Source organism: Dendrobates tinctorius, unplaced genomic scaffold (genome assembly GCF_039654945.1).
Source record: "Dendrobates tinctorius isolate UK_male_01 unplaced genomic scaffold, ASM3965494v1 ptg000007l, whole genome shotgun sequence".
In the NCBI taxonomy this organism is placed as follows: domain Eukaryota; kingdom Metazoa; phylum Chordata; class Amphibia; order Anura; family Dendrobatidae; genus Dendrobates; species Dendrobates tinctorius.
In genome coordinates, this window is record NW_027361675.1 from 55,375,664 (window position 1) to 55,400,000 (window position 24,337).

General features: G+C 41.1%; 1 protein-coding gene across 1 annotated transcript in view; it reads left to right on the forward strand.

Annotated features, from left to right (window-relative positions):
• Window positions 1-24,337, forward strand: part of LOC141086031 (uncharacterized) — a 971,752-nt gene that overhangs the window by 278,418 nt on the left and 668,997 nt on the right. Inside the window, exons 42-43 of the mRNA XM_073571764.1 lie at window positions 8,293-8,467; window positions 11,304-11,443. Of these exons, the coding sequence (XP_073427865.1) occupies window positions 8,293-8,467; window positions 11,304-11,443 (315 nt within the window). The remainder of the gene's footprint in view (window positions 1-8,292; window positions 8,468-11,303; window positions 11,444-24,337) is intronic.

Sequence of the window (24,337 nt, forward strand, 5' to 3'; positions counted from 1 at the left end):
CTATGGGCCGGACGTAGCTCTGCTTGAGAATCTGCCTCCAAAGCATATTTTAAATGAAAGGGGGCATTACCAGTGTGAGATGCGTAGATCAGGAGAATAGATTGTCAGTCATCACATGTCTCACACTGGTAACATTCTCACAGTTAAAATAAGCCCTGAAGACAGATTTTCAGGGAGATCTGTGCTTGGCCTTTAGGCTATGTGCCCACGATGCGATTTTCGGGGCAAAAACGCTGCAAAAACATTTAATAATCGTGTACAGAACGCACCCCATGCATTCCTATGGCATTCCTCACATGCTGTGCTAATGCTGCGCTTTTTTCCGCTGTGGAAACGCATCACGGAAATAATTGCAGCATGGTCATTCTTTTGTGAGGAATCGCAAAGAATTGCCGCGATTCCGCACCCATAGGAATGCATGAGAATCGCTTACTTCCCGCATGTGGCTATGCCCACCATGCGGGAAGTTAAGCGTCTCATGTGCGGTTGGTACCCACGGTGTGGAAGAGAGGAGACTGTCCTCCAGGCCCTGGGTACCATACCCCTGTAAAAAAAAAGAATTAAAAATCGGGGTATATTTACCTTCCGACGTTCCGCGCTGCCATCCCGGGCCACAGCGTTCCAAGTAATGCCTTGCGGCAAGGTCCTGTGATGACGTAGTCTCGCGTGACTCTAGCGGTCTCGCGAGACCAACGTCATCACAGGTCTCGCAAGGCATCGCTGGGAACGCTGAGGCCCGGGATGGCAGCGCGGGATGTCGGAAGGTAAATATACCCCGATTTTTTTTTTTTTTTTTTTTTTTTTATCATTTTTAACATTCTATCTTTTACTATTGATGCCGCATAGGCGGCCTCAATAGTAAAAAGCTGCTCACACCTGTCAAACACTATGTTTGACGAGTGTGACCAACCTGTCAATCACTTTCCAAGCGATGTTTCAAATCGCTTGGAAAGTGCTTGAGAAAATCGCAGCAAAATCACGAACAGAATCGTGGTAAAATCGCGGTGAAATCGCGCGGAAAAAAACGCGCGATTTCTGGGAAGGAGTCTGGTTTTTAGTGTGCGTTTTAACACGCAACATGGGCACATAGCCTTAGATCTCAAGAGCTTATTAACATATTAGGAAAAATGTGGTAGTACTCTGAAATAAAACATCAGATCACAGATATCAAGGTATCATTTTATTAAACGTTCTTTGATCTGCATGCCCATGTAGACTGCTTGGGAGGGTTGATCCTACTGACAGATTCCCTTTAAAACAGAATGAATATTATATACTGTATCTATAGAGTGATGCTATAAAAATATTACTTTATTGTAAATACTTTAAAATAATTCCATGAAAAAAATAAATGTGACTAAGTGCATAGCATAATTATTACATCATCGCAAAAAGAACTACATTAGTAAACACCATCTTTCCTCTAAGGATTATAGGGAAGAGATATTTAGGCCAGAAGAGAGGATTATTTGTGAGTGTAACAGAGAGTGAAATACATTCTGTCTCCCATTTGTGATAATTAGTATATCCATTAGGTGGGGGATCCCCTGTATATATTTATGAAAATCTCCAAAATTGATATCTAATCAAACATATTTTCAATCTCTGCCCATATAATATGTCCATGTTGTATAATGGAAAAATCTCCGTTCACATTAGTCTAACAGAAGTCTGATAAACTCTTACAGTTCTGGAACCTCTAATATCACTGCTGAAATCAGTCAAGATTCACAGTTCATGTTCATTTTCTGATTCAGTGTTATTGAGTTGTTTGTTAATATAGATTGTATGTTAGGAAAACACATATCTCCACAGAGATTAAAGTTTCAGAGACTGGTAACTCTGCAGAAACTGTTTAGCTAAGAACACAAGGAGAGAAGAACAGAAAGGACACTATTGTAGGTGTTTACTATAGGCCACCTGGACAGACTGAAGATATGGATCAACTCTTTTTACATCAGATATCTCTGTTCTCAAAAAAAGTACGACATAGTGATCATGGGAGATTTTAACTGTCCAGATATTTGTTGGGAATCTCTCTCAGGTCAAAATAATGGGTCCAGAAAATTCTTATCTTCTCTTACAGACAACTTTATCTTTGAAAAGGTAGATGAGTGAACGAAAGGATCTGCAATCTAGGATCTATTTCTTACCAACAGGGAGGAAATCATTGAGCAGCGATTATGCTATCCTCAAATTTTGGATTACATGAGGGTGAAAACAAGTGAGGACTCAGACTTTAAGGTTGGACTTCAGAAAGATGGATTTTACTTGACTCAGAAAGAGGGTAGGAGAGGTCCAATTGTCCGAATTTCTAAAGGACAGAAGTGTCCAAGAAGGAAGGGAGATTTTGCTAAATTAATTTCTCACTGCACAATCGGTAACAATCTCAAAAAGAAGGAAGAATTGGAAGCATTTAAGGAGACCAGGATGGATGAAGACAACTTAAACACTTGTTGAAAAGGAAAAATATGTATATTAAATGGAAGGAGGGGGCATATCTAAAGACTAATATAATGCTGTCTTCAGGGAATGCAGGGCAAACGTTAGAAGAGTTAAAGCCAGTAATGAAGTGAGACTTGCAAAGGAGACCAAAAGCAATAAAAACGGATTTTACGGGTATGTCGACAGCAAAAGAAAAGTAAAAGATGCTATAGGATTTTTACAGCATGAAAAGGATGAAGTGGTCAAAAATGATGTTGAGAAGGCCAAACTTTTAAATTCCTATTTTGCATCTGTGTTCTTTAAGAAAGCAATTGTAACATCAACTGATCTTATGGTGCAATCAAAGCAATAAAAGAATCCAAACTATCAATAAACAGACAGATGGTGAGGGAATACTTAGCTAACTTATATTAATTTAAATCTCCTGGTCCAGATGAATTACATCCTAGGATACTGAAAGAGTTAGCAGAAGAAATTGCAGAATCACTAGCTTGAAACTACTGGAAAACAGAAGTCCTAGAATATTGGAGAAGGCCAAATGTTGTCCCTATCTTCAAAACAGGAAAGAAAATGGAGCCTGGAAATTAAAGGCCAGTGATCTTGACTTCAACAAAGCATTTGATAAAGTATCTAGTATTACCCTTATTGAAAAAAATGACCAAATATGAGATTGACAAGGCTACGGTTAGGTAGATTTATAACTGGCTCGTACTCAGAGTGGTAAAAAATGGTTGCACATCCAGCTGGAAGAGTGTTTCAAGTGAGGTGCCACAAGGCTCTGTTCAGGCCCAAGTGTTATTCAACATTTTTATAAATGATTTAGATAAAGGAATTGAAGTTAAACTAATCAAATTTACAGACAATGCAAAGCTAGGTGTAACAACCCTGCTTGCATCACTGCTTGGCCTCCCATCCCCCGCACACCAACTTACTTTCTGCTTCAAGCCATGCTGTGAATTCTATCTGTTGCCAGCTCTGTGCCTCTGCTTTCCATGTTTCCAGACTGTGTGTATAGGGGGGCGACGCCTGAACTCTCTGGTTCTTATGCAGTCAGGGTGCACCTGTGTAATCTGTCCCTGACCAATCACCTGAACCCTTGACTATTTAGTTTCACCACTCCCACTGAAACATTGCCTGTGCAATGTCTAAACTCAGTTAGCTCCTTGCTGCTGAGCTAGCCAGGCCCTGTCCTATGTTTTGCCTTCTCTGAAGGCTCTTAGTCTGTATTCCTGTGTCTCGGTACCTTGCCTAGCATTTCTCTGTCCGCCTGCCAGGAGGCAGAATATCCTGGTCCTTGAGTCTTGTTCCCAGTGCCTTGTCTGTTCTCTGCCTGCCTGCCAGGAGGCTGAATATCCTGGTCCTTGTGTCTTTGTCCCTGTCTCTCTGTCTGAACTCAGTCTTACCTTTGTCTATCAGTCTCCCTTTCTCCTTGTCCGTGGCTCCCTTCCTTGCTGTGTCTTTCCTTGTGTCCTCCCTGTCTGTGTATCTGCACTCTCGCAGCTTTATCTGTGCATCTGCACTCTAGCCGCTCTGTCTGCACGGCTCCTGCTGCCGCTGCAGAACCTCTTGCTGCAGCTTCTCTCCACAGACCTTGTGGTTCAGCTTTGCTCCATTCCTGCTGCCACTGCAGAACCTCTTGCTGCAGCTTCTCTCCACAGACCTTGTGGTTCAGCTTTGCTCCATTCCTGCTGCCGCTGCAGAACCTCTTGCTGCAGCTTCTCTCCACAGACCTTGTGGTTCAGCTTTGCTCCACTCCTGCTGCCGCTGCAGAACCTCTTTCTGCAGCTTCTCTCTCCACTCCTGCCTTCACCTGCACCTCCTGTGTGAACAAGTCCAAACCTGTTCCTTCATATTCCACTCTTGCCTGCCTGCATCCATACCTGCACCTCCTGTGTGAACAGGTCCAAACCCGTTCCTTCATATTACACTCCTGCCTGCCTGTATCCATACCTGCACCTGCTGTGTGAACAGGTCCCTACCTGTCCTGTGTCTCAAGCCGTGCCCGCCTGTCCTGTGTCTCAAGCCGTGCCCGCCTGTCCTGTGTCTCAAGCCGTGCCTGTTTACCCAGTGTCTCCAAGCCACACCTGCTTGCCCTGTATCTGTCGTACCTTCTTGCCCTGTGTCTCAGTCTGCCTGTCAGTCACATCTGTCCAAGTGACTTGTCTCCAAGTGGGATCAGCAGCCACAGCCAGACACCACCCTGGAATGGCACCCGACAGCTATCTGCCGCACAAGCCTGACCTCGCCATCAGAGGCTCCAGTGAAGACCAAGGTAGCTGTCGCAGTCACGCCCCTTCCAGGGTAGTCTGGTCTGTGGCACAGTGGGGCCATAACCCCCGGCTCGCGCCATTCAGCCAAGGCGCGAGCGTGACACTAGGAGGAACAGCTAACACTGGAGTCACACATACAACTTACCAGCAATCCCAACAACGATATCAACGTGTCAGGATCGCTGGTAAGCCGCTATGTGATCGCTGGTGAGCTGTCAAACAGACAGCTTCACCAGCGATCAGCACAGCAACGCCGCACGTGCGGCATCGCTGTGTTCGTTAGTGCTGATGCCATGGATCCATGTAAAAAAATAGAATCAAAATAAAAAATATTGTTATTCTCACCTTCCGACGTCCCGCACAGCATTCCCGCCTCTCTCCGCGCTCCGGTCCCAGTAATCCTTTGCGAGAATGACCGTGATGACGTCCGTTCTCGCGGGATTGGGAAGTCTCGCTGTCATTCTTGCAAAGGATTACTGGGATCGGAGCGTGGAGAGAGGCGGGAATGCTGCGTGGGACGCCGGAAGGTGAGAATAATAATATTTTTTTTATTATTTTACAGCTGATCGCTGGTCTCCCGCCTGTCACACGCAGCGATGCGTGCTGGCCAGCGGGAGATAAGCGCCGAAAAAAATGTCCAGAGGTTTCTTGCAGCGATCAGCGATACCGGCAGGGAGGCCAGTCACTGATCGCTGTCACACACAGCGATCTCGCTGGTAAGATCGCTGTTGTGCCACAAAAGTTGTGACTCCGCAGCGATCTCGCTAGTGAGATTGCTATGTGTGACGGGGCCTTTATACTAGAGAAGACAGACAAAGGATTCAGAAGGATCTAGATAAGCTTGAACAATGGTCAGTGACTAATAGAATTGTATTTTACAGGGAGAAATGTAAGATTTTACATCTGGGCAGGAAAAACTAAAATTACATCTACATCTAGATAAGCTTGAACAATGGTCAGCGACTAATAGAATGGTATTTTACAGGGAGAAATGTAAGATTCTACATCTTGGCAAGAAAAACTAAAATTCCATCTACAGAATGAGAGGAATAGAACTTATCAACAGCACATGTGATAAAGACTTGGGTATACTAATAGATTGCAGACTGCACATGAGTCAACAGTGTGATATAGCAGGAAAAAAGGCAAACGCAGTTCTATGATGTATTAAGAGAATCATAGAGTCTAGATCACGTCAAGTAATTATCTCCTCCTCCTCCATGGTCAGGCCTCATCTGGGATACTGTGTCCAGTTCTGAGCACCACATTTTAAAAAACTGGAGCAAGTTCAGAGAAGAACTACCAGAATGATGAGCGGACTGCAGAGTATGTTCAACGAGGAACGGTTAAAGGATCTGGGAATGTTTAGCTTGCAAAAAAGAAGGCTAAGAGGAGACTTAATAGCTGTCTACAAATATCTGAAGGGATGTCACACTGTAGAGGGATCATTCTAATTCTCATTTGCACATGGAAACATGAGAAGCAATGGAATGAAACTGAAAGGGAGAAGATACAAATTAGATATTAGAAAAAAACTTTTTGACAGTAAGGATGATCAATGAGTGGAACAGGCTGCCATGGTGGTGAGACAGTGAGTTCTCCTTCTATGGAAGTCTTCAAAACAGGATGGACAGACATCTGTCTGAGATGGGTTTGTGAATCCTGCGCTGCATTGAGCTGGGGGTTGGACACGATGACTCTGGAGGCCCCTTCCAACTCTAGCAGTTTATTATTCTATGAATTAAAGGGAATGTTACCACATTCGACTTAATATTAATATTGGCATGCAGGTTATAGACTGCTGAAAAAAAGTCCTACCTGTATGGTAATCTTCAAATCAGATGCCTTGTTGTTGAGAAATAATCTATTATCATTTTATGTAAATGACCTCCTCCAGGCTATGGGGAGGATATTACCCAGAAGATTACTCTGCTTCCTCACTTCATTATCATAGGTATCTCTTACCACAGGGTCCCTCTGACCCTGTGACATTGGATGCAAGTCAGGGAATCTCATACCTGTGAACAGGTGACTGAACAATACCGCCAGGCAAGACTCAACTACTGTACAGTGTACAGTATACTGTACTGTAAACAAAACATCAGCTTTATGGAAAGACAGAGGATTATATGCTGGAAAATAAGACTAATGCTCCTTGTAATTATAATATGCATAATAGATACAAGTAGAGATAGCTGAAGCTTTTCATAGAAGCTGCGCTCCAGCTATGGCAGTGCAAAGTTCAATACAAACAGTATAAACAATTTATACAAACTACTCTTTTCTAACTTCCTACCTGGCTTCCAATAATCAGGCCCGCTGCTACAGTGCCATAGTTAAAGAACCCTGCTCTGCACCCTACCACATTTGAACACCAGTGTCACACTCACAGTTCTATATCGTTATGGAGAATGGCTGATTGCTTCTGCTTGGTCCCGATGTAGTGGAGCTGAGTTTTTTGTGCTGAGCTATTCCTTCAGGTTAAAGGATCCATCTTTTTCTGGGTCTAGGCATTCTCATTTCCTTTTTCAATGCTGAGTGATTACATTGTTTTCTTTCTCAGGCTACAGGTGCTCAGGGAGAACAACTTTGACTGTGCAATGCAACTTTTTCCTTCTGACATGGTCCTGGTGATCAATCCTGTGTAAACAGGTACTGTCTGCTCCCTTGAAGCCATTAGTTCATTTACCAGTCTCTCAATGTTAGGACACACTACTTGTCCTCTCTCTCACCCATGAGTTTCACTCTACACTTCCCGAACAGATACTTCCTGCTTTTTGCTCAAGCCAACACACAGCAAGCTGCAAGGGGTAAATATACTAATCTAAGTGCACAAACTAATCAGAGGGGAGCATTATCTCTCAAAGTGACAGTGTATTTCAGTTCTTGACAGGGGCTGACCCCTACACCTGCGCATTCCTTTTCCTGTCATTCCTCCTCAGTTTTCCACTCTTCATGTTCCTTCTGCACAGGTGTCAGCGAGTCACTAGTATTTCTGTAGTGCAAGGTTTCTGCGAGTCGGAGAACACTGGGAGCTTAAAATTGCAGTTTATCTTTGGATCTGTTTCCAATAGCTTCATGTCCACACCTGATAAGAGCAGTTGTATACTGCACATGAAATATGATCTTTATTTTTTTTTATAAGCAGCGCTTTACAGTTTTGCACACATTAGCATCGCTGTCCCCAATGGGGCTCACAATCTAGATTCCCTGTGTCTTTGGAGTGTGGGAGGAAACCCATGCAAACACGGGGAGAACATACAAACTCCTTGCAGATATTGTCCTTGGTGGGATTTGAACCCAGGACCCCAGCGCTGCAAGGCTGCAGTGCTAACCACTGAGCCACCGTGCTGCCCGATAGATAGGTCAAATGTGGTGACAGATTCCCTTTAAATACAGTCTAGTGTTATATAAAAATAAAATTAAATTGCTGTGCACTTCTGGACAACCTACTGGTCAAGTAGGTAAAAAAGAAAGGTTGATACATCATAGACTGATACCTCTTCTCCAGTCTGGCAGGTAAACATAATTATTTTTTAATTTACAGTATTAATAATTAGTTTTTGTTTTCTTTCAGGAGCCTGGGTTTGCATGAATGGAATTGAACAGCTAACTTTACCTAGTATGATGGTACTAGCACAGTTTCTTAAACAAATTCAGTCGTCAATAAGTTTGGGGAAAGATGCAGTCACTGTACAGTTAGAAGAAGTCCCTCTAAATCCAGCAGGTGCATGCATTGCAACCATTAAAAGGTACGGAAACCTTCAAGTATTGTAATTGGGCGGTTCTCAATTTTGTCAGCTTACTCACAAAAGTAAATCTTTGGCAACTACCTGTAACATCAAGGCTAGTGCATATCCCCTATGTTTCCACTTTGTTGGTTGAGTAGTGTCGCACTTTTTTATTCGGCGAGACAAGGCAATCCTATTTAATTCCTGTGTCTTTTGATACTTTCTGTGAGCCTAATTTCTATTGAAACCCCTGAACCTCTGATTCTCACTGTCAGTTAAAATTCTTATTTGGTTCAGTTCCTGCACTTTATGCTTCTGCCTTGCTTGTTTGAATTCCTATTGTAGACTGTGGCCTTTTTCCTGACCATTCTTTTGGCTCCTAATTTTGTACATTGATTGCCCTTCTGGTTCTGATTCAGCTAACTTCACTTCTCTTGTCTCTGGTTTTCTCCTCCGGCCAGCAGCCGTACTGCGGTAGCAGTCCAGTGGACCATATATCTGTGCAGGGGATAAAAGCCGAAATTCGAGGTTCCTCTGGAATCTATCAAACAGAGTGAATAACACAAAGTCTTTCCAAAGTAGCCTTCTTGAGTCTATAACTACTGATAGGCATTACACTGCACTGCCAAATACTGCTACAAAATAATATTGAGCAATCAGTTCTGTTGATGTGTTGCTCTAGTGTGATATTTCATCTACTGCAGAAATAAGAGTGTGAGAAGATAGAACAAAAAACAGCAATCTATAACTTCTGTTTGGGAACAGAGAAGTACTATGCCTATTGAAAAACATTGTCAACTTTTGGTTCACATATGGTTACATATTTGTGGAAAAGTTGTGAATATAATTATGGTTGCTTTTGCATGGCAATAACCAGCTACAAAGTGCTTATGATTATTTGAAGAGGTTGTTCACTACTTTTACATTGATGACCTATCGTTGGGATAGGTCATCATTGTCTGATCAGCGGGGGTTAGCGTCGATCGCCGGCCAGAATTACTCACCGAGCTACTCCTTCTACTTGTAGTTGCCGCCACTGATATGAATAGGATGTGGATGTTCAGTACCAAGCCCCAGACACCGCAAGTAGACGGAAGAGCTCGGCAAATGAGAACTTCGGGTTGTCAGCAGCTGCCGCCCACACCGATAACAGCTGATCAGTGGGTTTGCCTGGTGTCAACACCAGCCTATTAGACATTGATGACGATAGGTCACCAATGTAAATGTAGTGGACAACCTCTTTAAGTCTCTTTAAAAGTTGAGAATTTTGCCACTCTCTGATTCCCATCTTTACTTAAGGCTGGGTTCAGACGAGAATATGTATAATTATCCATTTTTCATCCAAAAAATAATGGATGATGATTTTACATCTGTAATGTCATCTGTATGCAATCCATATGTCTATTCTCTACAATGGTATGGTATCCATTTTATATATCAGCAATTTAAAAAATAATAAAATGCCAAATACAGTTTTCTACGTTAACAATTGCAATGGATACATAAAACATGGATCTCTATGGCATAAATGGAATTGCTAATTCAAAAAGTGTATCAGACTAGTGCATGCAGCAATTCTTTTATATGCGGATCATCAGTCTGTAAAAGCGCTCACGTGAACTACTCCATTGACCTGCAATGATCCGTTTGCTGTCTGTTTTGGTCTGTTTGCTATCTGTTTTACATATGGATAGCTCAGAGATGTATACGTCCCAAAGCTAAAGAAAGACTTTCATGTCTCATGTTTCCAGTCTTGACAAACTAAAAAAAGAATTCTGAAAATAACTACATAAATGCCACTTTCACATGTTCAGTATTTTACATCAGTATTTGTTAGTTAAAATCAGGAATGGAACAATCAGAGAAAAAGTATAATAGAAACACGTCACCACTAGTGATGTATATTCGTTGCTCAGGTTTCCCCGAGCACGCTCGGGTGATCTCTGAGTATTTTGGCGTGCTCGGAGATTTAGTTTCTGTCAATGCAGTTGCATGTTTTGCGGCTGCTGGACTGGCTGAATACAGGTGGGGATTCCCTAACAAACAGGCATTCCTCACATGTATTCAGGCTGTCCAGCAGCCGCAAATCATGCAGCTGCGTCCAAACAAACTAAATCTCCGAGCACGCCAAAATACTCGGAGGACTTGATCGGGAAAACCTGAGCAGCGAGTATACTCGCTCGTCACTAGTCACCACTTCTGTATTTATCACCCACTCCAGCTTGTTGCTTACAAATACTGGTGTAACATACTGATCAAATACTGAACATGTGAACGTGGCAAAACAATATACATTTGTGTATGAGCAGATATTTGAACCCCTAGTTTATCATTTGCAAAGGTGCCGAAATAGAGAAGGCCATTATACTGAATAAACTAGATCTGTGCTTGTGTCTGGCTGAACACGCAATACAGTATAACTTTATTATATTAAATAATGAAAAGCAGACAATGGTACCCTTCATTCATAACAAAAAGCTTTATTCACTATATCGGTTGACATCTTAATAATACTTTAACCAATGTGGCATTGTTGATGTTATATGTCACTACTGTATATAGTAGAGTCAAATGTTTAGCCTGTCTTTGTGAAGAATGGATTGACACTTTGATTGATGGATGGATTGCTTTTACTGACTTGTCATGGACAGCGTATTCTCACTTCTTATCTTCTCATATCCAGTATAATACAGTATTGATTGATATATTTGACTTTATGGTTGTTTGAACTCCATTAACAGTTGATAATTGTTATATGCCAGTAATGATGATGATGATGCTTTTTTCTTACATATATTTGTTACCATACAGAGATCTGTAACTTACTTTTGTTGTATTACGCTTTATATAACTTTAGGCCTCCTAGGGCCACATTGCCTACAGACAACTACTATAGCTCGGATAAGCTGCCTGATAACCTCCTGAACTGCTTTCGAATGGTCGGAGTTGGTGATTTTCCCATCAGGTTCGTTCTTGAAGCAAAGTTCCTTCTGAAAGGTATGTAAAGCATAATTACCAGATTAATGGGAACCTGTCACTTGATTTATGCTGCCTAATTGCAGCCAGGCATATTATTCTCTAAAACACTTCTGCATTTCAGAGAAAACAAAGATTGAAGAGCTGGCCTGAAACTATTGGGAGAGACCAGACTAGTCCAGCGCTGTCCCTGTTCGGCTTCTTCCTGCACCGCTCTAGTTGATTGATAGATCTCTACCTTTGCACACACATAGGAGAAACCTGTCAATCAACTAGAGACATGTGGAGAGATGCAGGAAAAGCATATGTGGAGACATGATTCAGTGGGTGCTCTCATCTGCTGGCCTAGCTGTCTTTAAACAGACTGCACGATCCAGGGCTCATTCCACTGCCCACTGCCCACATACTCTTTCCCCATGGGCAGAATACTACTCACACAACACAGTGTGAGGATAACAACCTGCAGTAATATTTTATTGGATCACAAACAATCAACAACATATAGTACATTCCCAGCAAGTACACAAGGTGGTGCAAATAACAGTCTCACTCTTCCATTGGCTCATGGATTAGAAACACTGCAACTTCAGGGCATCCAGGGACAACTACCCCAACCAACAGCAACCTGCTTTTGGTGGACACTCACAGAGAGGAGGTAGCAGCAAGCTTGGGGGAATCTGACTGAGCACAGTGAGGTATGTGGCCAAGTGACCTGATTATTCCAACATGGGTTCTCCAAATGTCTTCATGGGTTCAGTGATGGGCAGTGGAGCAGATCTGTATACCATCAGCTGGAGCCGTGTTTCCTTTGGCTGATGTCCTGTAGAGTCTCTGTAAACAGAGATAGTCCCCTCTTATATCCACAGCTCTCATTCAGGGCATTATCTCACAGGATTGGAGGAAGGTGGGGAGAGGTAATCCCTCATTGTTTGATTGTTTAATTAGCCTGCATATTTGTACTCCAAGTTATGCAGACTAGTACACTGCTATACATAATCAGCAGGCATTCCACAAATTACCATACAACAGAAGTCAACGGACAGACTCACATAAAACAATGACTCACGTCCTGTGACCAACTGAACAAAGGAACAATATGTCTGGCATATTTAAAAATAATTCACCTCCGCATAAATGACCAGAATAACGCTGCGCCATCACAAGATATCTGGCAGCAATCTCTTATTCATGCTACCCATGGCTTGAGCAGCATGAATTGACTGACAGATTCCATTTGAAGACTGTAAAAACATGATAATATCCTGATATCAATGCACTTTGACCCCAGTTCATCATTGCATTTTCTCCTTTTTTGTCTAATTTTGCGTGTTCTGTGCCTCTGTTTTTGTTCGCACACAATTCATTATTCTATTTACACCTTTTTTAAGTCTGTTTTATGTTTTTTTTCCATTTTGTGGGTGAAGTCTACAAATTCCAGATGTTATAGCCTGATGTTAAGGGCTGGTGGAATGCACCAAATAATAAAGAAGGTATTTAGGTGCGTTTGCAGCCCGGGGTCCACCGTGCAGAGATGGTAACTGCTGCTCGGTAATGGCGGATGCTATATGGCGGTATAATAAATGAACACGTGGGTTAACGTCACCCTGTGTGTACGGGGGCAGACTCTGTTGCTTCACAGAGCCGCACTACTGCTGAATATAGATGCCAAAGCCTGTTAAGCTCACAGAGCTCTGTGAAGTGAGCGCTGGTGTAAAGTCACAGGACTCTGCCCCAAAACACAGGGTCGGAGTCCCTCTAGACTCACCAGCACTTGGCGCCACAGCTGCTGTGCCAGGGAGGACTTAACTAAAGAGATACCGCACTAAAGTGCATACCGTGCCGCACTCGCGGACGCCACTAACCAGCCTAGACTTAGGACTGGAAAGCGCACTTTAATAATACAGAAGTGCGCATGGCGCCGCTCTGACAGGCGCTGCAGTAGATGCGGTACAATAATGCCTTGTGCTGGATGGCACAACCTGGCGCTAAGAGTCATGTATAGAACTGGGTGCACAGTGACGCATAGACAATGCCACTACTAGGCGCTGACTCTAAACCCTAAACCCTACAAACATGCGTATCCAAGGGAGGAGTGTTATAATGAGTCAGTCACCAGTTTCATGCATCCATCATCACTCACACAAATAGCATAAAGATTCTATACTAGCGCATGGCCGAGTGGCCATGCGAACCTTTTATAGCAGCATCCTCCCTGGACCTTCCTGATGGTCCAATCCGAGCTGCTTGAGGACCTGAGCATGTGACCTCCAACCTCCAATGAGAGGTTGTCCCACGGGCATGCTCAGTAGGCTGCAAAAAGGACTTAGCCACTGGAGCTGCTCGCTGCTGGCTAGTGTGGATTGCTAAAGCTGAACCAGAGGTGGCAGCAGCAACTAACCTGGCAGCACAAACCTGAGCAAGATGCCGGGATGGACACCTTTGCTGAGCAGCCTCCTCTGTGGTCGGGACTGAATGGGAGACCACAGAAGGCAAGGCTCGGGATTCCTCCTGTGCAGAGGTAGGAACCCGATGCCTAACACCTGATTCATCAATTGCAACTTTTTAAAAAATTTCAAAATTTGTTGCATCTCTACTCCAGCCCTCTGGTGTATTTTTGAATATGCTGGTGCAATTTTTGCAACTTTTGCAAAAAAACAGTTCAAGATGGGAGTAAAGCTCATTTTTTTTACTTTGCAACAAATTCATGAATATACCATTTTGATGCATTTGGCACCACAAAAATGGAAAAATAGACTATAAGACGAAAAGGAAAAGTCGCTTAAATGTCTTTTTCTACAATTTAATTGTAATTGCTTGTATAGACCAGAAGTCTATTGATATCCAGTATAACTAAAATATTCCTTGTTAAAATGTGTTGAATGTCAGGTGGTTATTATAACTTTGTGTTACTGAGCAATGATAATGTTACACATGAATTCATTCATTTGAGATAGATTACATTACTTGCCCTAAATTTCTGGCAAATAAAGAACAGACTTTTTTTTGCAGTGCTTAAAGTCAGTGTAGATGTACAGCTAAACAGATCCTTAAAATATTTTTAATTGCAATTCATTCTTGGCAGTTATATGAGACAGAAATAACAAAAAGAACCACATTTGGCTGTTTGAGACAGCAAACAGGCTGTAAGCCACCATAGCAGATGGATAGTAGTATATTAAGCCAACACAATGTATCAATGCATCTCTAATGTGTTTATTGAGGGGAGCAATCCAAACTTGGAGATGAAGCGCTGACACTCATCAAGCTTCTGTTTGTACTGGATTGACAGCTAACTATACCCACAACAGCAGCATATACAGTTGTGGCCAAAAGTATTGACACCCCTGCAATTCTGTCAGATAATACTCAGTTTCTTCCTGAAAATTCTTTGGTATTATTATCTTCATTTAATTTGTCTTAAATGAAAAAACACAAAAAGAATTGTCCTAAAGCCAAATTGGATATAATTCCACAACAAACATAAAAAAGAGGGTGGACAAAAGTATTGGCACTGTTCGAAAAATCATGTGATGCTTCTCTAATTTGTGTAATTAACAGCACCTGTAACTTACCTGTGGCACCTAACAGGTGTTGGCAATAACTAAATCACACTTGCAGTCAGTTGACATGGATTAAAGTTGACTCAACCTCTGTCCTGTGTCCTTGTGTGTACCACATTGAGCATGGAGAAAAGAAAGAAGACCAAAGAACTGTCTGAGGACTTGAGAAACCAAATTGTAAGGAAGCATGAGCAATCTCAAGGCTACAAGTCCATCTCCAAAGACCTGAATGTTCCTGTGTCTACCGTGCGCAGTGTCATCAAGAAGTTTAAAGCCCATGGCACTGTGGCTAACCTCCCTAGATGTGGACGGAAAAGAAAAATTGACAAGAGATTTCAACGCAAGATTGTGCTGATGTTGGATAAAGAACCTCGACTAACATCCAAACAAGTTCAAGCTGCCCTGCAGTCTAAAGGTACAACAGTGTCAACCCGTACTATCTGTTGGCGTCTGAATGAAAATGGACTGAATGGTAGGAGACCCAGGAAGACCCCACTTCTTTTCCCCGAGACATAAAAAAGCCAGGCTGGAGTTTGCCAAAACTTACCTGAAAAAGCCTAAAACGTTTTGGAAGAATGTTCTCTGGTCAAATGATACAAAAGTAGAGCTTTTTGGGCAAAAGCATCAACATAGAGTTTACAGGAGAAAAAAAGAGGCATTCAAAGAAAAGAACACGGTCCCTACAGTCAAACATGGTGGAGGTTCCCTGATGTTTTGGGGTTGCTTTGCTGCCTCTGGCACTGGACTGCGTGACCGTGTGCATGGCATTATGAAGTCTGAAGACTACCAACAAATTTTGCAGCATAATGTAGGGCCCAGTGTGAGAAAGCTGGGTCTCCCTCAGAGGTCATGGGTCTTCCAGCAGGAAAATGACCCAAAACACACTTCAAAAAGCACTAGAAAATGGTTTGAGAGAAAGCACTGGAGACTGCTAAGGTGGCCAGCAATGAGTCCAGACCTGAATCTCATAGAACACCTGTGGAGAGATCTAAAAATGGCAGTTTGGAGAAGGCACCCTTCAAATATGAGGGACCTGGAGCAGTTTGCCAAAGAAGAATGGTCTAAAATTCCAGCAGAACATTGTAAGAAACTCATTGATGGTTACCGGAAGCGGTTGTTCGCAGTTATTTTGGGTAAAGGTTGTGCAACCAAGTATTAGGCTGAGGGTGCCAATACTTTTGTCTGGCCCATTTTTGGAGTTTTGTGTGAAATGATCAATGTTTTGCTTTTTGCTTCATTCTCTTTTGTGTTTTTTCATTTAAGACAAATTAAATGAAGATAATACCAAAGAATTTGTGTTTGCAATCATTTTCAGAAAGAAACTGAGTATTATCTGACAGAATTGCAGGGGTGTCAATACTTTTGGCCACAACTGTAATACCCTGTATACATCAGTTTGACAAAAAAGCAGTGGTAAAGTGGTCAACAAAGGGTCATGCCATTTATAACCTGCGTGACAAATAGGTCATCTAATATATTTGAATCTATTGATGTAATTTTTTAGATGTACATGATATTGATATACCTCTTTATTCAGGTTCATTTGGCTCAAAAACTATTTCATCATCTACATTCTGGAGAGATCTCTCCTCTTGTCCATATATCTTTTATATTAATTTAATAAATTTAGTTTACCTTGTACAAGATGAATGGAAGCTTTCATAAAACCTTTTTCTTCTGTTCTCAAGTTTATTCCAACTTTTTTATGAAGAAAGTTGTACAGAAGTTTAGCTTTGCCAAATGTTGCGTGAAACCAGGCCTAGTTGATTGTTTTTCTTCCCATTGGTGGTTTAGCTGCATTATCGTTCCATACTTTGTAAGCTTCTTGAAGGGCTTGTGACTATGCACAGCTGCCAATCTGAGCAAGAAGGGTTGCAATGTAAATCATGAGTGAGATCAGAGTCAGTGCTTCCACTAAACCTTTGCAACTAGCGACAAGGGCAATGTTATGTCAGTTTTTCTTTGTTACTGTATGGAACAGTATGGTAGATTGCTTCATTCCATAGAAAGGTCTATACTCTAAAGACATACTGATTTTGAATTGGAATTTAGATTGTGAGCCCCAATGGGGACAGTGATGCTGATGTCTGTGAAGCACTGTGGAATTAATGACGCTATATACAGTAGGTGAGTAAAATAAATAAAATACTGTAGCATACAGCAGAAATACTCCCAGTAAATACTTCGGATGAAAGGCTTTTATGTTATGGACCTAAATCAAAGGAGTAGGATGGCATCAAATAAAAATTAGCACACAGGCCAGAGTGCCATTAGTCATTGCAAATTTGATGTAATCTATAGTTAAAACTCAAAGCAGTTGTCAACTAGAACAGTGTATCTGTATGATGTAGTGTAACCGATTCACGTGACTGTATAGAATCAGGCAATACCCTATAAACTTACATGGCCAAATGAGGGGATCTAGCTTTAAAAATGCAATCACAACTCCAATACACCAAAAAGGAATGCCATAACCAATTACCATATTTTTGGACAATAAGACACAATTTCTAAAAAGTGTCTCCATCTTATAACCTGCAGTCAACTTCCTTAGTGACTGAGCAGAGCGCTAAGGCAGCATCTTTCCTGATCCAGAGAGAACTGAGCAGCTGCCAAGTAGAGATGCGCGAGCTTGTTCGGAAACCATTTGCCAATCTCAAAGTCGGTACGAACGTTGCAAATTCAGATTCATGTTAGAAATCCCAAGCATTTTCCTCAAAATCTGCAAAATTCTGCCTGAGTTTGGTAAACGATGGAGTGTCCCCTAAGGCTGTGTGCACATAGTGGCTCTGATCGACTGTAATGTTACCGCCGGTAAGATCGTTACCATCGGTCAGATGTCAGCGTGACTCTGCAGCTGTATTTGGTACCTTAATAAAATTCCAGAAAAAAAGGGGTTAAAAAACAATAACCACAATAAAGGTATACTCCAAATAAGATTGTATACAAAAGAATTAAAAGGAGTACAAAACACCTTATAAATCGTATAAATTTAGTAAATATCCATTTTACATATAATGTTAAAAATAATTATATAAAAAAATGACAAAAATGAAGGACATAGGACAATAAATGCTACACACTCACAATATTATTATGAGGACCGGGGCTAATAAGACCTATTAGAACATTATATTGCAGACATCATTGCAATTAAAATTGCTATATCAGCATAAACATAGTATTAGACCAAAATTAGAGATTTATATATCTCTCTCGCTCTGGATGCCATATAGGATATATAGCATAATGCCACTTTGATATGTATATAAATACACACCCAGATACAAGACCCAAATTAAGAAGGTCCAAAACATTCTTACCCCAATAAATCCCTGTAGGTGGTCACACACAGCAGCCCCAATGCGCATTTCGCATGGGCTTCCTCACGGGGCTGTGCGATTAGAGATATATAAATCTCTAATTTTGGTCTAATACTATGTTTATACTGATATAGCAATTTTAATTGCAATGATGTCTGAAATATGATGTTCTAATAGGTCTTATCAGCCCTGGTCCTCATAATAATATTGTAAGTGTGTCGTATTTATTGTCCCATCTCCTTCATTTTTGTCATATATTTTATATAATTATTTTTAACATTATATGTAAAATGGATATTTAATAAATTTATATGATTTAATAAATTTATACAAATTATAAGGTGTTTTGTACTCCTTTTGGTTCTTTTGTATTTGGTACCTGCGGTAAAAATGCCTGCTGTCACTGATAATAACGGGAGCAGGATGCAGCTGATGGATGTAGTCATCAGCCGGCGTCTGTGCTGAAAGTAAAGAAAAAAGTTAAAATAAAGAAATAAATACTCACCTTACACCTAATACCTGAAGCTCTTATCTTCTGTAAAAAATAAAAAACATCATATATTAATTTTTACGCCTAATCCCCGATGCCCATGTCACCTGGAAAAAAGAAAGTAATAAACCACCATATCCCTCACTTATCCACCATAATCCATACTGTCCCACAATGATTTAAAACACTTGTAAAGCAGTCACATCAGCTGATGCGACTGCTCTACCTGGCAGCCAGCGACACACTGACCGGAGCATGTAATCACTCTTGTAGGGTGTATCGCTGAGCTGCTTAAAGAAAAGGACTTTATTCAGGTTGTGTGTTTTTTTTAAACAATATCACTATGGAATTAGTAATGGGGGTGTCTTGTATACACCTCACCATTACTAACCTCTGGGCTTGTCACCGGATAATACAAAGGTGACATCAACCCCACAAATATGAATCTCACTTGTCACCACCATAGTGCATGTGGGAAGAGCCGGGCAAAGTGCCAGAATTCGCACATGTAATAGATACGCCTTTTCTGGGGCAGCTGCGGGCTGCTATTTTTAGGCTGAGGAGGTCAATATCCATGGTCCCTTACCAGCCTGAGAGTATCAGCCCCCAACTGTTAACTTTAGCTTGGCTGGTTGTCAACAATTGGGGGAACCCTATGCTGATTTTTTTTAATTAATTTATGTATTTAACTTATTTAAAAAACAGCATGAAGATCCCTCTTTCCTTGATAACCAGTCTTGCTAAAGTTGACAGCTGAAGGTTTCAACCTGCAGCTATCAGTTTTGCCAGGCTGGTTATTAAATATACAGGGAACTGTTTTTAGTAATTTATTTATAGCGGAATTGATGTGTCAATTGATGCCATTTTTCCTGGTGTCTGCCCCTAAATTGAGTTGTTTTGATTGCTTTTGAGCCCCCCTCAAGATGTTGCCTATGCATTTGGTTTTGCCTCCCATTGAATTTAATGGTGTTTGGTTTGGCAAACTGTTCGGCAAACTGTATGGCGAACATTGGGAAGTTTGTCGAACATAGCCGAACTGAACCTTAAAAGGTTCTGTCATGTCTTCTGCCAAGTCTCTTTCCCTAAGGGCTTTTTCAGTCTTCTGATTTTTCCATGTACAAGAAAAATGGACAGATTATTCTGATCAGACTTTGATCAGATTGTGGTCTGAGAGTCCTTCATTTTTCTCATATATATCGAAATAAAAAAAGATGTTTCTCCACCTTCTCCATTCTGACAGTGTGAAAATCAGACCGAAGTCAGATTTTTTCATGGACCAATTGACTTGCATTGACAATTTTTATCCCACCCTCAGATCAAAATAGGACATGTTGTTGCGATTCTTCGTGGACTACTCAGTTCGAGAAAATCACAGACATGTGAATGACTGCATAGACTATCACCGGAACATGGATAGCACTAGTACGTGAAAATCGGACACCTGAATGAGTCTTAATGCACACTAATCTGTCTAATTAGCAGGAGGCAAAAGAGAAAGCTATAGTGGACATGCATATCAGGTCATGAAACGGCACACCATTGCACAGCAGAATAAATTGAGGGTATCAACTATATCTGCTGCAATGCTATGTGTATCCACTGTGCATGTAGCAGTGTTGTGTGCACTGCAGAATTGTGTGTGTACATTTAGACCCTGATTCATCAAAGTGCTTCGGAAGTCGCTTTAAAAAGTGGCAACATTTTTGTCACCTTTGGTGTTTTCATGCCGGTTTTGCCCAGCTCCGCCAAAATGGGTGGAGATGGTGTGGGACAATGACATGAGCTGGCTTGTAAATATTAACTACATCTTCTACCTTAAAGCATGTAAATTAATGATAATTAACCCCTTTCTATTTTTCTTTTTGTTAGCTCTTTTTGTCTATATACCATAAAAAAATACACAGCGTCAGATAACAGAATATTTCCTTTATTTTCTAGAATTACAAGGATATTATGGTTATTTTTATTATGCATATAGTGTTACAACAGAGGGGATAAGGTTACAAATGAGCGTGGCCCTCAGTCAAATACTCTGATACATTTTAGACTTTGAGTTTTGTGTGTTTGTTGTTATTTTTATGAAATATTACCATTCAGCTAGCTGAAATTACCACAGCTTTGTTTTACGCTCAGTTCTATTACCCTAATTTATTAAGAATATCAAAATATATGAAGGTGGCTTACATTGAGCTGCAAAATATCATCAGGATGTTATTTGCTTGGTGCAAGTTTCCCCAATGCCTTCCAATAAATCTTGGTGAATTTTAATTAGGTAGATCTATTAACCGTGTGTCACGGATACATACGTCCATTATTATAAATTGTAAAGCATTTAAAAACTTGAAATTACCTTATCAGTGCTTGTAATTTTCTTCGCCAAGAGTGTGTAGAGAGGATGGATCTGTGGTAAGATAGACCAATTCTTATGGTATCATCGTCTGACAGGCAACTTATCTTGGCACAAAATGATAAATCTTCAGAAATCTATTAGCAAATGTGCCATGTACTTGGCTAGCAGGAGATAAAATAATTAGTCTACAAAGATGGGTAATTATCAAAATTTGGCCTGTTGCTTCATTTGATGGCTGTTTATAGAACATAATTTAGACATATTGCAACGGGATGTTTGTTTTTGCTCTGCTGACATCCTAGTATGTCTCTATCTATGAAAAATAATTTAACTACATAAGGAGATAATCAAAGAAGTTATGCTCATATAGGTTGTCATTTCTAAATTGCTGTCATTGGACGTGCAGTGATTGGAATGTGGTATTACTTCCATGTATGCACAAGCGTCAAAGTAGAGGGTAAGGGTATGCACACGGTAAATAATTGTTCTCTGCCTCAAAAACGTGTCTATGGTAGCAGGGCTGATTCTAGCTTTTCTGCCATCTGAGACAAAAGTCAACATGGTGTCCCCAAATAAATCCTATCTGCAACAAATCTATCTGTTTTCTGAATGCTGAGCTCTGTATACCCCGCCCACATCACTGATTGGCAGATTTCTTTGTATTCTGTGCACAAGAAGAAAGCTGCTACTCACTGGTGGGGGCGTATTTTGACTACAATACAGCAGATCTACTAGTCCACTAGTGATAATCTCCTGCTGATAAAATAGTTATTTTGTAAACTCTACACTGTGCACCACTGAAATCAGAATCTCTTCCCCTATGTTTTGCTGCTCTCAGATTAGGTAGCAGAAACTTGGTGATACGTTCCCTTTAACACACAGATACACATACAGTCTTATACATACATTCAGGGGTAACTGGGGTGCTGTTTTACAATCACTGTAACTCAAGCAATGCCTGCCTGCATAGAATGTAGTGACACTTAGTACGTCTGGCAGGCTAGAGTTTGAACAGGACTACTCCTGGCTTTAGACAGCCAACGCTGCAGCATCATATGTTCTGTGGGTGGTCGTTGCCTGAGTAATGTCTCTAAGGGGCAGGCAAAATCCTCCTGCTACAGAACAGAACAGCATCAGATTGTAGCTGAGTGGCTGACTAGAATGAGGAGCAGGAGAATTATGCCATCCTCTGAGGGACACTTAAGTCCACTACATGACGCGAGATGCTCCTCACACCTCATGGGACATTCGATGTTGAATGGAAGGTGTTTAGTAAAGTAGACTTGATGGCTAGTTTCATTGCTGGCTAAAATTATTTTCACTTTTATAAAGTATATAGCATTTTAATTGCTTTATTTCTTGAGTGCAAAACAATGTTCACTTGTACACATAATAATGATCTAGGGATCTTGAGTGGGGAACCCATTTGAAGTCAGACGGAGCATACTTAGAGGCTTAAATGTAGGGTGTGCAGAGGAAGTATCTACATCTAGACTTTGCACATTCTGGGGGCCCAAAAGCCCATCTGTCATATAAGAATACACTAGAATTATAAATGTATAAATTTTACATTGGAGTCCAGCAACTTCATGTTAATCCTCTGACTGTAGTTTTTTTTCCAATAGTGGGTGCCAAATTTAGTAATCTCAGAATAAGTGTGGGGTAGGTGTTTATCTCATCAAAAGTGACCATGTTGGAGTAGTGTAATCAACTAAGGCTAAGTTCACATATATACAGTGCTCTTCACTCAGCACTATGTCATGGTTTCTGTTGGAATCCTAGAAGAAAAGATCCTCACAGATCTATTCACATCAATGAAGTCAATTGGGTCATTTTGGACACTGTATTATGGCCTTCGTCCTGGCCGTGTTTCTTTTTAGAAACACATGGAAATGTTTTTTTTGTGAACGTAACCTAATACATTCTACTATAATTCCTATATGTCCAAAAGGTCAGTAATTGTTAGACACTTCAAACTCAAATACATTAACCTGGTCTATTGCAGTAAGTGGCCGCTAGACAAAAAGAAATTCCAACTCAAAATTATTATTTAAAAATAGATATTTATTAGTGTTGAGCGAGTATGCTCGTTGCTCGGGTGACCTCCGAGTTCTTGGAGATTTAGTTTTCGTCGTCTCAGCTGCATGATTTGCAACTTGTAGATAGGCTGAATACATGTGGAGATTCCCTATCTACAAGTCGCAAATCATGCAGCTGAGACGACGAAAACTAGATCTCCGAGCACGCCAAACTACTCAGAGTTCACCCGAGCATGCTCCGCAAAACCCGAACAACGAGTTTACTCCCTCATCACTAATATTTATTTATAACCAACAAGATAAAAGACATTGATAAGATAATTAAAAAGCAGGATAATCAACCTCCAAAAAGGTAGGGAGATGCATTAAAGATGTGAAGGGAGCAAAAATATATGCTTAAGTTAGTTAGACAACCACTAAAAAATACTTAAATGCACAAAATAAGTACCATCATTAAAGTATTAGAAAGTGCTGCTTAGTGGATGAGGTACTTTAATAGAAAACATATCCGGTATATAAGATACTTAAATAAGTAGTATTTAACCTAGGAGAGCTCCATATCAGTAGGTTTTAAAGATGCGGGGGCTAGGTTATATAAGTATACAGTAATCAAGCATGTGTGACAATAATATACCTGCAAAATATAAACACTACTGCATGGGTCTAATGAATCCTGACCATACCATTACAATTATTTCCCAGTGTTTGTTAATACAATGCTCATTCACATGATTTCATTATCTGGGTAAACAGTGACGTTATGATCCATGCAGCTATCTGTGCCGGGTAAGCGTGCTGGCCAGCGGGAGACCAACGATCAAAAAAATGTCCAGCACTTTCCACAACGATCAGCGATACCCGGCAGGGGGGCCGGTCGCTGATAGGTATCACACACAGCGATCTCGCTGGTGAGATCGCTGTTGCGTCACAAAACTTGTGACTCAGCAGCGATCTCGCTAGCGAGATCGCTGTGTGTGATGGGGGCTTCAGGGATGGGTGCTATTGGCCCCTGTAGCGGGCTGTGCCTCCCTCACACCTGACAGGTGCCGTTTTGCTGCTCGCTTCTTCCTCCCGGTAGCTGATACATTCTACTGTATATTTATATAGTAGAAGTAGTGCGTGGGTAGGATTGTCATCAGTATATTATTGTTAA